Raw genomic sequence first — 15,173 nt, forward strand, 5'->3', positions numbered from 1 at the left:
TAAAACCTCAAATCTGTCCTCAAATCAGTCTCCCAACTATTTGATTATCTGCAATTGTCTGAGACATCAAAGCCCGAAGTCATAGCTCTGTGGTCTCTGTGTTTCAGAGAAATAAGATTGATTGGACTCTTACCATGGGAATAAAACATATACTGCATGAACTCTCTTTTAAATTCATGCTTCTTAACTGCATTTAGTATTGATCGACTATGCATGTTTCTTGCTTTTAAAATCTATTCTGAACGGAGATGCACAGGTTCATGATTTGTAATGACCTGAGCCATAAATATGAGCAAAAATAGAAATAACACTAATTAAAAATACTGATAAATACACTTGGCTGGGGCTGTCCTCTATGGCAAATCAATATTTCAGTATTTTGCCTGTGGGTGTTCAAGCTGTGATGTGACCATGTTGGTAATCTTTTTAAACAGCCATTGCAGCACATCCTACACTCAGGGGATGCAGAGCCCCCTCCCCTCCCACCCCCCCTGAAGGCAAAAGTCTTAGTGTGCAAGCCAGCTGGTGATCAGGGAGTTATTGGCAGCAAAATGATTTTAGGCTCCTGATTGACCATTTTTGCAAGCTTCTCACAGATAGCTGACCAAACTAGGACACTGTGTTGAAATCGACGATAGTTCATGAGTGTTGTTATCGACATCGCATCCCCAGAGCTGCTGCTGCAGAAATGATGCTGTATGTTGGTGTAAATAATGTCAACCTACTGTACCTTGAGAATAAGACTCTCTGGCTATCGTCACTGGCCTTCTATTAGAAACTTGCTCAGGGAGGAGCTGGACATTGATGAGGCCAGCTGTTCTTTTTGGCTGTGGAGCAAATCTGATTGAGTTTTTTTGTTATGTTTTGTCTGAGGTGGCGAGAGTCAAATCTAATCTGTCAGCTCTGTAACATCGTCTTTTTCTGCTGCAACTGACTGGGAATCAGACAGGCCTCCTGGGCCGGGTTGTCCGCATGCTTAATCAGAACGAGGCAGTTATTGTTGCACATAATCTCATCGGTATAAATAGACAATAAAAAATAGGAAATGGCACGGCCCTGGGGGACAGTTGTTTAAAACCGGTTCATTAGATAGACAGCCATTCCATTTAACATGCCAGAGCTGGTTGCATAGAAACTCCTTGATCCATAAAATCAAATGGAATGGGTTCCCAATTCACAGAGGTGTTTGACCGGAGTTTGTGGGTGTTGCAGGATGATGAAAAGTGCATTAAAAAGCTGCCACTGTCTAAGGTGTTCAGATATAACAAAGGGAATGTGGTTTAATTTTTTTGTGACGATTCCTCACAGAACTGCATTTTCAGTTATAATTTGGGGCAAGATCCCTTAATAAAAGTCACACTTAAAGGGGCTGATATGTGACCTTGTAAAACCTTTTATTCATGCGCTTTTCATCATCCTCTGCCCCCCTAGATGCTAGCTAAGGGGATTTTGATCCATACTACGTTTGATGAAAATCAAAAGTGGTTCACATTTTAACATTTCAGTACAAATTATTTTCCTCCTGTGACACACTTTGTATTAGAATATCCCGCAGTGCCTCAACATTTGAATATTTTAAATTTCAGATAACACTTTCATACAGTTCATCAGTGTTAATTTGGCTGTCGACTGAATATGGATTTTAAAGCAGTTGCCAGTGATGGAAAAACAAATTCCAGAACTTTTCTGTCCTTTACCTGCTTGTACCCAGAAGTGTCGGCCCCATAAGTCTGTTCATTAATCCTGCCTGTCTCAAGCCTTTAGGGCTGCACTGTCCACTGATGTGATTGTAAGATGCTGATAGAAACTGCAGCAATCCAGTGTGCTTTAAGAGGTAGACTGCTGGTTACTACGGGAAAAACAATTGCTCAGGAGCCTAGATGGGCCATTTTTTAAAGGTTCGCTGAAGAAAAGGCATTTTCCATTATTTTTATTAGTATTATATTTAATAGTTTTATTTTTTTGGCACACTGGATACCAGTTGCATCCTCTCTATAGTAATATTTGAAGTAAAATCCCAGTTTTTACTCATCAAATGACATGCTTGCGCGCCCTTATTTCCATGAATCATTTCTGCTCTGGGACCATAATGCATCAAATCAACATGGGCTCTTACATTTCCTCACTTCTTCACTAAGTGCTTTAAGAACATACAGGCCTTGACTTGTATGCTCACTGTCACTGCTTGATTCCTTTCTGTCTCCTATCAGTCTCTTTTTAATGCACACATACACACACACACTTATATTTCAATTTTAATCAAAGTGACAAAGCGGGTGCAGAATCACATTTGTCAGGTTTGCATGTGATTAATTAGTTTAATAACTGTCGCAGTGTGGCAGACACATACTATAGCAGTGATTAGGTTATGAAAACAAATTTATGCATTTTCTGATTGGGAAAATCAAAGAAATGAAATTCAAATTGTGAGGTGACTTCTTTATTAATCGTTATGGAGATAATTAACGCAAACTGTGGCAGTTTATGAAAATAAGTTTTTATGCCTAAAGGAGGTCATGGCTGATTTTTGTTTAGTTCTTTGTTTTTTTCTTTCCTGATATTAGACAAACCAACTAACCTTGGTTTGGTTACATTATGCATTGAGCCTCACTGGTAGCATATTGCCTGAAGCAAGACAGCAGTTACTATCATGTTTAAAGATGACTAGGATTGTTCAGGTAGCAGTCATCTTAAATAATGGTTTGACTTGGCAGTTTACAGTGACGGGAATGTATTACAGCAATAGAAAATGTTTTTTCCTCTCTAGTGAGATAGAAAAGACCCAACTAAAGCACCACACACAGACTGAGCAATCAATGGAGATGATGGAAAACTTCCAAACACAAAATGACACACAGGGAATAGTCACTCAATGGGTATCCTGGAACAAATCCTTTAAAACGACTGGTTGCTTTAGCTTTGAACAAATAAAATTTGAGTTATAGTCAAAATCTAAAGTTGCATAAATGGACACATAAATATGGACAAAAAACAATATTCATTAACATTTCTGCAGAGCTAAGACTTGACAGAAACTACACATCATTTACACGAGTTGATGATTACACTACAGCGGGTGTGAATTGGCATCAATAAGAATGCCACAAGACAAAAATTATTTCAACAACTAAACATTGAATTTGAAATAACATCTAATTGTATTTCAGCTTTACTACTGCTAACATTTCACACAGCCTCTGAAGCTGATGCCAGTAGTTTTTAATTGCTGATTTCATGCTGTTCTCCTCTACTTGACAAACTCTTGATAGTTAAATCATGCTATTCATCACTATCTTTGATTATATTCCCATTCATTTAGATCCCTCTTTGGTGTATATTGCTGGCTATTCCTTTCACACACAAAATAACAGAAATTTCATCTTATAAAATGTTTCCAGAACATTGCATAAAGTGTAGATAGACTACTGCAGCTGGTACAAAACAACAATTAAACTGGTTGTGATAAATAAAGATTAGGCAGTCTCTGAAATTAACGCGGAAATTAAATAAATTGAATTAACAGTTTAAAAACTGGTCGCTTGATGATGATATTACAAGAAACAAACAACGTGATAATTGGGTCAAAATGTTCTATTATACACAATTCAGGTTAAAGGGCATCTCTGTGAAAGAATAAAGTAATACTTTATATTACAGCACATGATCTACAGTGTAGTTGTGTGGCACAAATTAGGTACCAATAAAATACTTCAATGTTAGGTACAGAGGAAGAAAAAAATAAAATGGGGAACAAGGGAAGTTGTTTGGTGTACAAGACTGGGAAACAAAACAGTACTTACTGTACCCGTGCATCTTTAGTTGCATAACTGTGAAATATATTCTTGCATGATTTATGGCTCCGCAGAATATCAATGTTAACACTATTTCTCCCACACCCTCCAGCATGTCCTCCAAAATGATAACTTCTATGTTCCCTATAGTCAAATTACAATAAACAGTTGATTTGTATCTGATTCATAGATTGAAATGATGCTGAAAATCAGGGGCTGAAGTGATGCCAACAATAATAGCACCTTGTTTCCAATGAACATGTAATTAAATAAAATCTATATGATGACCTGATGTGATCCACATTATCTTCTTATAGATACAGTATGTTTATAAACAATTCATTTGCCACAGCAAATACATTAAGCAGTCCAGATTATGTTTTCTATCAACATAATGAAAAGTTACATATCTTGCAAATGATGATACTGAACCTATCTGCAAAGTGTTGATGATAAAACCTTCTGGCACCTAAACCTAAGGTTAGCAGGGATCTAACAGATACGTAAGAAAATTGATTTTAAAATGTTTTTAAGTCTTTCACTTGTGAGAGGTCTTAAATGTTATGTTTAGACCAACATGTATCTACCTATATCACTGCACAGGGTTTAGTTAGCATTATATTATTGCTCATTCAATTATGTATGCCGTCTTCCACATTTACAACCACAAAAAAGAGAGAAGCAGAAATCTGGTACCAGGATGAAAAATACTGGGAATGGTAACACATGCAACATCCATGTTAATGCCATTTTTTAGGCCTTAAATAGGTCTTCAAACATCTTAAACTTTATTTTTAGTATTTAGGAAGTGTGCAGCAACCTCAGGGGAGAGGTGGTGGTCTTGGAATACGGAAGACCACCACGGAAGTGATTTGAAGCATGTTGGATTCATTAACATTAATCAAAGCTGTTTCTTAACTTTACCCAAAGTGCCTTTGTTTTCTAAACCTTAACCACATGTTGGAGTCAAATCCTGGCCAAAGTTCTGTGCTTTGAACACCAACCAGGGTCCCCAGATGTAGCAGACTTGTCCCTAATGGACGCTATTAGGTTTTCTCTGTGGTGGGAAGGATTTTGGCCCCCCAGAGCTATGCTATATTCAGAGCCTGAACATGAATCCAAAATGAAAAATAATGTTGGACCGGTCTTCTGTTTTATTAATCAAATTAGGTGGACAAAAAACCATGGTTAAAGTAATGAAAAATTATCTGCAGCAAGTCTTTCAGATCACGTAACATTAAACCCAAAAGCTCATGACTTATATTAACCATGTAAGTTTTTACAAGGCTTTCATCACAGAGGTATGACTTTATAAAGTTGTTAAAGTTTCAGCCTTGTTGGAATGAAATGGAGTGACATTTAGCTTTGTCGGTTATCAGCCCTTGCATGTCGAACCAATTGAACTCCTTGCCCTGTCAGTCTGAATCGCAATAGCTGGAAAAGAGAACTTGCAATTCACTGGACTGTATTACATCTTTCTGTAAGGGAAAAAAACGCTCAAACGGCACAAAAAGTAGCCCAAATAACACCCACAACAAATTTTACCAGCCCAGTCTGCTGGAACGCCAAAGCTGACAACACTGTTGCCCACTCCTCGACTTCACCGCCTCTTTAGACTTCAATTCTGTCCAGTAAGATACTTTGTTCCCTGGAAAAGACGGAACTGTACATAATCCTGGAAGTGTTTCCTCTAACTGGCAAAATAAATAAGTAGTAGTATATGAGCATAATTTCTAGTAGAAACAAACTCAAAACTAAATGTTAACTAAGCCTTAAAGATGATCCTGTCTCTTCCATTACACATTATGTAAAACACAGCTAACTGATGGGGGAGGACAAAATGGAGATCTGTATGACACATTTAGCTCATGATCTTTGAATTTCACAGCACTTTTGGCAGTGAGGAGGGAAATTTTAGGTGGAGGGTTTATCTCTCCCAAAATCTCAATTTGGACCTACTACCGCCTTTGGCTCCAGCTCAGACCTCCACAGGCAGAAGCCGAGCCATTAGGAGCCAAAGCTGTGAAGGAACAGAAGAGATTGGAAGAAATGTCTGAATGGTGTTACACTGCTAAAAGTTATCCAGCATGGATAACTAGTGTTCAAACTTAAACCTGTTTTTTTAAATATATATATATAATCCTATTTCACCCAGGTAAATTTCAAATCGCTGTTGCAGTTCATGGCTCAGTGAATAACAGGATTACACACAGAAAGGAAAAGTAGTGCGTAATGCTACTGTACCTTCACCCTCTGAACACTAAATATGAACAAATGTGAACAAAACACAACAAAAACCCTGTTAGAGTACAATGCTAATGTTGAATTTGTGGCTCTCCACACTGCTTACAATGAATCAAATTAATGTGAAAGTGCATGGGATGTGACTAAAAATGTGTCAAATGTATCAAAACATTTAAATGACTTCAAATTTTCCCATCATATTTGTCCTTGAATGTTGCGTTCCTTGTTTTTTCACCCGTACAAATCACTTGTATTCCGCTACGATGTCAACATCAAACACAAGAAAAATAAGTGCAGTGTATATTTCTAACCATAGTCCATTAAACATATTTCATAGACTTTTTTTTTTTACCCGAAGCATTCTTTAAAGAAACAAATCAGAGCAATCACAATCTTTTATCCCACTAATGGTAAACAGTACAGTTTATTGTGCATTGTTGTTAGCAGAAGACAGACATAACATGCCCACAAAACCTCCTCACAATAGAGCAGCATTTGAAGTGAAGCCCTTTTATAGTCAGCCCATTTCATTAATTTCCCCCCATAATGGACTGAATTGATTGCTGGAACCCTCTGAAGCTCAAAGCATCAGAGCTATATGACCAAAGCTCAGGAGTCGGGAGGATGAGCAAACATGCACACAGCAGACTAATGCACAAGGGACATTTCGCTGAGGTTTACTTGATGAAAGCAGCATCCCTTGAGTATGTTTTCACCCGCAAAAGTACAAACAATCAATTTGGTCTATAGATAAGATGAGGACAGAGTAAGGCCTCTCTTCGACCGCACCATTTCTCTTAAAAGCAGTTTGTCTTTTCTGCTAAGTGCTCCACTTTGGAGACGTCGTCACAGAGCTACAATCAAGATGTTGTTGTTTTTTTCTAGTTTTTTTTTTTTTTCCTTATCCTTCCACCCACTTCTTGATTTTGCCCTCACTGCTGTCAAGCCTTAAAGAAATTTATGCAAATTTGCAACCAATACTTTATTTCTTTTCTCTGCAGGTGTTTGCATCAGATAATTTCTAATGAATGCATGAATATATTAATCTTTAATCTTATGAGAGAGAGAGAGAGAAAAGAAGTTCCAATTTATGGCTACAGTGTTAAATGTGTTGTGTCTTTTAAGTTTTGAGTTCATTTTGATTCTCTGATTACTTTCCACACCGATGTGTTTTTCTAAATCCCATTTGGCTCAACAAAGGACACAAAACAATCTTGTTTTTTTCTGTTTAGCTGCTGATCTTTGTTCCCTAATATCACAAGAAATGAAAACGAAAAGTGATAGTCTATAACGGACGAGAAATGTTTTCAGTGTGGGTAGGAGATCTCGGACATTAATTAGCTAGTTGACTTAAAGAAAACTGTTTGTCAAATTACTCAAGTGACTCTTCCTTGCCCTTGGCTTCTTGCTTCATTCTCTTAATGAAGTTGCGAATGTAATGAGCTTAACAACAAATGAAATAGGTTTTATTTTTGTGCCCTCAGGATTGCATCTGTACGAACAGGCCAGTGAAATTCAATGTGGAGAGGTGAACAGTGGAGTCCAAGATTGCTCTTCTCACATTGATATGCCAGCTTTTGGTCTCTGATAATGACCAGGATGCATTAGTGCGCCTCCATGGATCTGCATTATTTGGTAGAATTGGCTGCCCTCAGTGTGTTCTGCGTTTTCATGCCGCTCCCTCTTCCAAACCGCTTCTTCTGCTTCTTATTCAAAGCAGTAATGGCAGAGTGTCAATTTTTGGGTAATCAACACTTGACACAGATATGAAAAATGATATAAAAGCTGGACCCTAACCTGGACTATTACAGACCTCATTTGCTCGCTGACATCTTTCTTTTTGGTTTAGAGCCAGCTTTTTTTATTTTTTTATTTTGTAGGGTCTTTAGGCTTTATGAGGTTTTTTTATGATTGTGTCTCAATTACTGTAATATATATCTGCTTATGTTTCTATATCCCCTGTAATGGTATATATGCTGTTATTTAATCAGTATTACTTTTTTCATCTGATCCGTTTGTTTGATTACTCTCTTTACATTTAATCTATTTTAAAGTATTAAACTCTGTTATAGCCCAGTTAATACTGAATTTTTATGGATATAGATATTTATGAGTTGTGAGATGTTTCTGAAAACATAAACAAACAATCTTGATACAGATGCCCTAGGTGTGTGTATGTATATATATTGATACAGCATCTTTTTAAGGTTCTTAACCAACATCCAACAGTTATGGAGCATTATTATTATTTATTTGGATTTATTCACCTGGTGAATGTGAGAGCAATATTTGCTCTTTTTTAGCTTTGTTTTGGTCGCCATCACCTCCTGAAGGAGATATCGCTCTCTTTAGCTGCTCAATGTTCACCAGCTAGTCACTAACTGAGGTAGGAGGTAGTGTAGTGTGAGCTTTTTCACTGAAAATGGCTGTCTGCTGAGAAATGACGCTATGAGAGCTGTGAGAGTGAACCAAAATGGAAAAGTTGTGTGCCAAACAACAAAGCAATGAGCTAAAACTCACTGTAAAGGTCCATAAAGCTTAGGGGGGGCTGCAGATTAAGGTGATAATCCTCACTAACAGCCACTATACTAACCTGATTGTGCCAGACAGTTTGTCACACAGAACCATCTGGAAAGTGGTTGGAAAATGTTTGGAAAAAGGGCGAGCATTTTCTTTCTTTCTTTTTTTTTAAGTACTTGGCAGTGGATTGGATGAATCATCTGTCTATCATCATCTATCACAATCAGACTAATAAACCAGTCAAACTCTCGCTGAAGTCGAAAAACATTCAAGAAAAGCATTCAGTAGTGTTCTTCGCTCTCTATATAACTGATGCTAACAGCATCTACGCAAACCTCTTTAGGAGCCGCCATTGTTGAGACACACCTAACATTAATTAGGTAGTTCTTATAGGACGCTGCCTAGAAAGGTTAGTTTGATATATTGTCGATGATAGCTGCTGTAACCAAGATGTAAACTAAACAGGACATTTTACAATGTAAAATTAATCTTATCAGTGGTTTATGGTGGACAAACTACTTTCAGGCACTTTCAATACAGTTAATACTATAAATGATAAGAGATAAGTACTGTACATAAGAGTGCCTGCACTCAAGGATTGTAAGATTACATTTAATTCAGTCACTTGAAGGATTCAAAACCCACCTATGCTCTCAAAAAACTGACCTCAAGAAAGCTGACAGACGGTATATTTGGCTAAAAATCAACTTATAAAAGATTATATTTAAGCAATGTAATTAGCGTCGACACATTTCAGCGAGTTGTCAGACATTTTGATGTTGTGATTTCACTCGGAGGAGGTAAATAGACAAGGGTTACTCCCAAGAGATGGCTCTGTGTATGGTGTTGATGTGTTTACCCTCAAGTACAATATACAAAAGCTTATCTGTATTCATGAGAATGTAAATATGTATCATTTTAGTGGTGAACTTTTCACAGGATGCTAAAGGTAAAAAAAAAGAAAAGAGCCATGTGTCGATGCTTCTCAGAGCAAAAGCTGTTAGCCATGTTATTACAAAGAGCCTTACATCATTCACTGTTATCAACTTTGGGGGTCCCTTGGAAATTAATTTAGATCCTTTGGTTGTACCCTCTGGTTAGGTTCAAAAACAGCACCAGATCTACATGAAAGTGGCTGTATTTCTCACATTTCTAAAGATTGTTCCGTCTTCCCGTGATGCGTTACTCCTGAGAAGGAAAAGAAACAACAATCCGGTTGTTGTGATGTTTAGAGTATGGGGCCCCTTTTCCCCCTTGGCTACCCAATTAGACAAAAATAATGTTTGAGGGGTGCCGTCTTGATGTTTTTCTGTTGGCTGAAAAAACAACAGGTTTTATTTGAAGTATGATGTTAGAAAGCACAATAAAAACTGCACTGGTGTACAATCTATTTCATTTTATTAATAGCCTTATTGCAGTACAGTACACAGAGATGATTCATACCTAAATTGCGAGCTGTATAGAAAATGGTCTGCCCACCAACATGGCGTTGGGATGCCTCTCACGTCCGACTGAAGCACTCTAAAAATCTGAGCGTTTCTCTCTTTTAAAAAAAAAAGAAAAAAAAAGAAAAAAGATTGATATGGAATTTCCAAAGATTTGATTTAGTCCAACAGTCTGTGTCTGTGAATGTGCAGTACATGCATTCACTGCATGCTTGAATGCTTGTGCGACTGGAGTGCACAGGTCTGTGTGTGGATAAGTCGAACTGATACAGTATATCACAATGACATTATAGCTGTCACAGATTTGTTGCCATGGACGGCGTCTATTCAGCTATCTGAAAGAATCCACGTCTTTGCATGGCTAAACCGGCACCTGACTGCAAATTACTTTTTTTTTTCTCTCTCTCTGTACGGGTTCAGCAGCTAAAAGAAAGTACCCGGAGAGCCTGTTTTTAAAAAGAAGGAAAGAAGAAGAAACAAAGACGGCAATAATGAATAAACGAAAGAAAGAGGAAAAAGCAGGAAAGAAAAGTGAAGTAAAGAAGGGAAAGAAAGCGACAAGAATAGAATGTTAGGATAAAAGGATGACTAAACCCAACTCCTCGGAGGGTGAGAGCCAATCTGAAAAATGATTGGTTGACTTTCCCGGGGCAAAGCTCTCTTTGCTCACATCAATAAAACATAAACATGAATAAATGCACTGCTTTTGGCCTTCCAGGGTCCTTACTTAATTTCATGTATGCAAGTGAGAGATGATATGCATGGAAAATTGTATTTACCTCGAAGGCTAAAAATAATTCTGGAAGCCATTTTGTGTTTGTTTGTTTCCAGTATTTACAATAAATGCAAGGCTGCACCATAAACTCTTTAAAATATATGCGTAACGCAGCTTCATTTATCGGCTTCTTGTTGTTTAAGTCACGCATCTGGGTTGCACGTCATGTGCATTCCCTGCTCCCATCAGCATTTGCATGTATAGCAGCTCCTGATTGACTTGAGCCACAGATGGGCAACCTATCAATAACATTGAGGACGTGGGAATACACACTCTCCAGTGATGTACTCTTGATGTATCCACTTAGGGACAAATCATCCAAACAGTCATCTGCCTCACTAATCCGTTGGTCCCAGTATAGCAGTATATCTCTGCTGACCCAATTCAATGGGTCAGCTTTTGTTAATGAGCCAACCGCACAAACACTTTGACAACAGTTAAGACAGAGCTTGTAATGGCAATTACAGCTTGGCTGCCTTTTGTGTTATCAAGTTTTACCGTTTAGGGTCTATTTTTAGAGGCTGTTTTACATTCTAAACTGAATTCATTAACATTTGTTTAAATTGGATCCATGTGCAAAATGGTGCAAGTGATTGAAATCCTTAAAACTGTGAGCATTTATTCATTGTTTACGTGATTAATTTGCAGTGCTGGGCTATTTGGATCCTTTTGGTTTGGAATGAACTGCCTCCAGTTTGACACTGATAAAATCAATTCCAGATTCAATTTACCTTGTAGTATTTATAATGTCCCACGACATAGAGTCATTGTTAGCAAAAGAGAAAAGAAGAGACAAATGATCAACAGTTTGACAGAGTTTTTCTCTCGCATCTATTTTTCAAAGCAGGCAATTAGGCCTAACATCACAGCCATTTAACTAAGTCTGTTCTCTAAATTGATTCAGACTCCAGCGTTGGACCTTGCAGACATGGTGCATTTAGTTATGCAAATGCTTATCTCTCTGTGTGATTGGTTAATTAACCTGTAATGCAGATAGTCCCAGTCATGCACAGTGGCTGTTTGATGGCTAAATTGTGGGTCAATTGGGTTTTTAACATTTTCAAAGCAGACTTAGAGGCATGTCTTTGTTCCTGCGAGTCTTGTGTGGCTTTTCTCGGTTTAATGACTCGTTCCGTGGGTCCCACAAGGTTAATGTGTTTAAACTCACTGTAATTGAGCTTTTGACCTATCTTCCAGGCTTTTTTAAACATTTCGTCATATTATGCCATGTTTCTGCTCCATGATTGTTATTATCTACCATTCCCTCTCCCTCCCACTCCCTGCGCTGCCCTAAACGCTCCACCCCAACCCGTCCTTTTTATCCTGAGTTATGAGCATCCCCATGGGAAGTCATTTATAATGCCACTGGAGTGACAATAATTCGTTTGCACACCATTTCACTCTGCCCTCTGTGCTTTGACAGACTTTTATGGGTTACATTTTTGTTTCCCCTGAAACACATCGTCCAACCGTCAACCGTCCAACACCAACCTGGATGTCTTCCAATGAGTAAAATAACTTCCATAACATCTTTTAATAAACATTTGATCAACATTTGTTGGTGCTTTGGTAGCTAAGCTACTTTGAAGGTAAAAAGAAAAACAAGAAAAAGGTGGGAATGAGAGGGTGGTGCAGTGCAGCCGCTGACTACATTTCTTTTCATTGTTCACTGAACAATTATGTTCGGATTTTGCTGTCATGTAGGTATCATTCCACATGAGATACAGACACAATTTTTTGACAGCACACAAGAATTTTTTTCAGATGCTGCCATCGGCAGACTGACATCTCTTGACAACATGAGGATCACTTGTCATTGGGACAGCGTACTATATGAGGTTGATATTTATTAGTAAAGGGTTGTAGTAGACCTGTTGTGTTCATTCCACATCATTAGGAGTTGACAGGTAATGTATGCTAGTGCGACACTTATGCAAAGGCTTTTTAGTGCTGACATTGGCATGATATTACACATGTCTCTTGCTGTTATAGGTGATCCTGATCTTGACTAAACTGTACGACTTCAACCTTGGGGCTGTTACTGAGAGCTCACTTTGGAGGTAAGTCAGTTTTTAATCACTGCTACTTTTCCTTTCCCCCCTTCTAAATAGAAAGCTTATGGCATCATTGCATGAATTTTATAAAAATGCAAAAGCACGGCTCTAAAAACAATAAAAAATAATATATTCATAGAGAGTGCAGTATACTGTGAGTATGATTTATGGTACTCTTCCTTGCTAGGATATGAACAATCAAGTTACTCCGGAAGCCAATATAAAGTATGTTTTAATAAAGCAATGTGAAGTAGTTGAGAATGAAGCATCCTCCTCTTTGCTTCCTGCAGTTCCATAAATAACACGACTGAGACTGAAACAGCCTTTTAGAAAAGGCCCTTCCCATTTTCTGTCCATCATCAGCAGAAAGACTTTTTGAAGGGCTTTTTTTTTTTTAAGATAAACCAGGAGACTTGTCTCAGGGATTCTTTGTTTGGATCTGTGCCTCTTTTACTCTGACCTAAAAACTTCCTGATGGAGTTTTTGATTGATTGTCATCTGTAACCTTTTGTTTCAGAGGCAATTGATATGCAATTGCTACTGTATAGCTGTAGTAATTCTATTCAGTATGTATTGAGAGGTGAGTTACAGTGCCATGTCAGGTCATAAATAAGAATGGAATTCATTAAGGATTATACCATAGAGCCCAATCCAGACTCTGATGTGCCTTTTTTCTCACCTCTCCCATAGCCTGCAGAGAACTCATTTCATTCTGAAATTCACATGAAAAAGAGACCATCAGTCCGCCAAGCATAGAGTTTCAAATTAATATCTGTTTCACCAGAGGCGCCGCTAAGATTTACACCCGACTTGACACGTTTTGAAATCCCATATTGTGTACAGCAGGTCCTCCATCATCAAGGTGTCTGCTTAACAATGGCACAACGAGTAAATTAGAGTGTACCTCAGGGGGTGCACGAAAACTCTTAGTATGGGTATTAGAAACGCACAGATTTGAATGTTATGAAAAGAAACTAGAGTAAATGATTTCTGTGATAACACAATAAATGATTTATGACTACAGCTCCAGGCCACTGTTGGTGGCAAAATGCAATGTGCAGATCAATGGGTGACTTGCAGAACTGATCCAAACGCACATCAAGCCCCTTTGTGTTTTGAGATGGCCGCCTTTTCTGCTAAAGAAACTTCACAACATAATTACACCATTTTAAAAGGCTTTCTTCCACAGTCACAATCAAAAACAGATATGGCAGCTGAAAGGAGTGCTTAAACACAGATACAAATGGGGTACGTCTTTGAAAACAATGTCAACAGCGAATGGGACGATTCAGATTAATGCGCAGACAATGATAGCAGACACCGGGTATCTATCCAATTATGCAGTGAAATTACATTTGGAGGCACTCAGGTAGAACTGAGTGTGTGGATTGGCTGTTTGTAGCAAGGAGAAATATGAAGATTGGGATGACAAACACATCTACCCTTGTCATGGGATATAGACTTGTAAGGAACAGGCAGTTCTGTGAAGTGCAAGACCTAAATGCCTTATTTTTTTCAAACACAGCATATTTAGGTAATAAATGTCATGAACAAAGTCCTTTTTAGCTGCTTTTTATAACATATTTCACCTTAAACCTGTATTTATCACCTTTTTTGTTGCTAATTTGTTGCACTATAGCAACAAAACGCCACACTTTCACTGCTGAAAGGGAAATTGAACACAAGAGGAGACTTAATATCCAAATCAAAGCAAAGAGAGGGCAACAAAAGGACATTCTAGCAGCAGTTTAAAACAGATAAATGGTATGAAAGGTGATTTAACCGCCGCAGGGGAAAAGATGTCTTTAAATGCCTTCCTCACTGTGTTCAACATACAAACATCTTCTAGCATGAAAGGAGAGAAATGATTTATATGTTTTGAGTCTACAATGTGTTGATCACAAAAAATAATTTTGTTATATTCAAGGATTCTGTTTGTGTGGGATGTTTTAGCTCTTTAACTAGAAATTGCATACTGTATTTACTCGCCTTACTGCTGATCACTTTCCAAAGCATACCCAAAGTTCATAAATTGAGTGCCTACCTTGCAGGCAGCCACTGGTTTCATTACATGTCAGTGTAACATGAAAATCAGCTTGCTTGACATGTACATTATATAGTGGATATTTAGTCTGCATATTGTGTTTGTCAAAGCTACATTATTGCTGAATAGTATTGTAGGTGCGAGTAGAAAAGGCCTAATGAATATGTCAACCTTTTAAATGCGTACAGCTTGCATCATGCTTCTCTTGATGCCCATATTTTCTTGTTGCTTGTCAAAACGTGATTGTAACACTCTGTAAATGCTTTCTTGAATGTAGTAGCAAGGAGGAGTTTTTTTTCA

The 15,173-nt window shown here is 37.9% G+C and overlaps 1 protein-coding gene across 3 annotated transcripts in view; it reads left to right on the plus strand.

Moving 5' to 3' along the window:
• Positions 1 to 15,173, plus strand: part of sorcs3b (sortilin related VPS10 domain containing receptor 3b) — a 60,318-nt gene that overhangs the window by 20,476 nt on the left and 24,669 nt on the right. For all 3 annotated transcript variants that reach the window (XM_027278495.1, XM_019270388.2, XM_010744362.3), the window contains exon 2: positions 12,768 to 12,835. Coding sequence is in view for 2 of the 3 variants with exons in the window: in XM_019270388.2 (XP_019125933.2) it covers positions 12,768 to 12,835 (68 nt within the window). In the remaining variant the exon portion in view is untranslated. The remainder of the gene's footprint in view (positions 1 to 12,767; positions 12,836 to 15,173) is intronic.

This window comes from Larimichthys crocea, chromosome III, assembly GCF_000972845.2.
Source record: "Larimichthys crocea isolate SSNF chromosome III, L_crocea_2.0, whole genome shotgun sequence".
In the NCBI taxonomy this organism is placed as follows: domain Eukaryota; kingdom Metazoa; phylum Chordata; class Actinopteri; family Sciaenidae; genus Larimichthys; species Larimichthys crocea.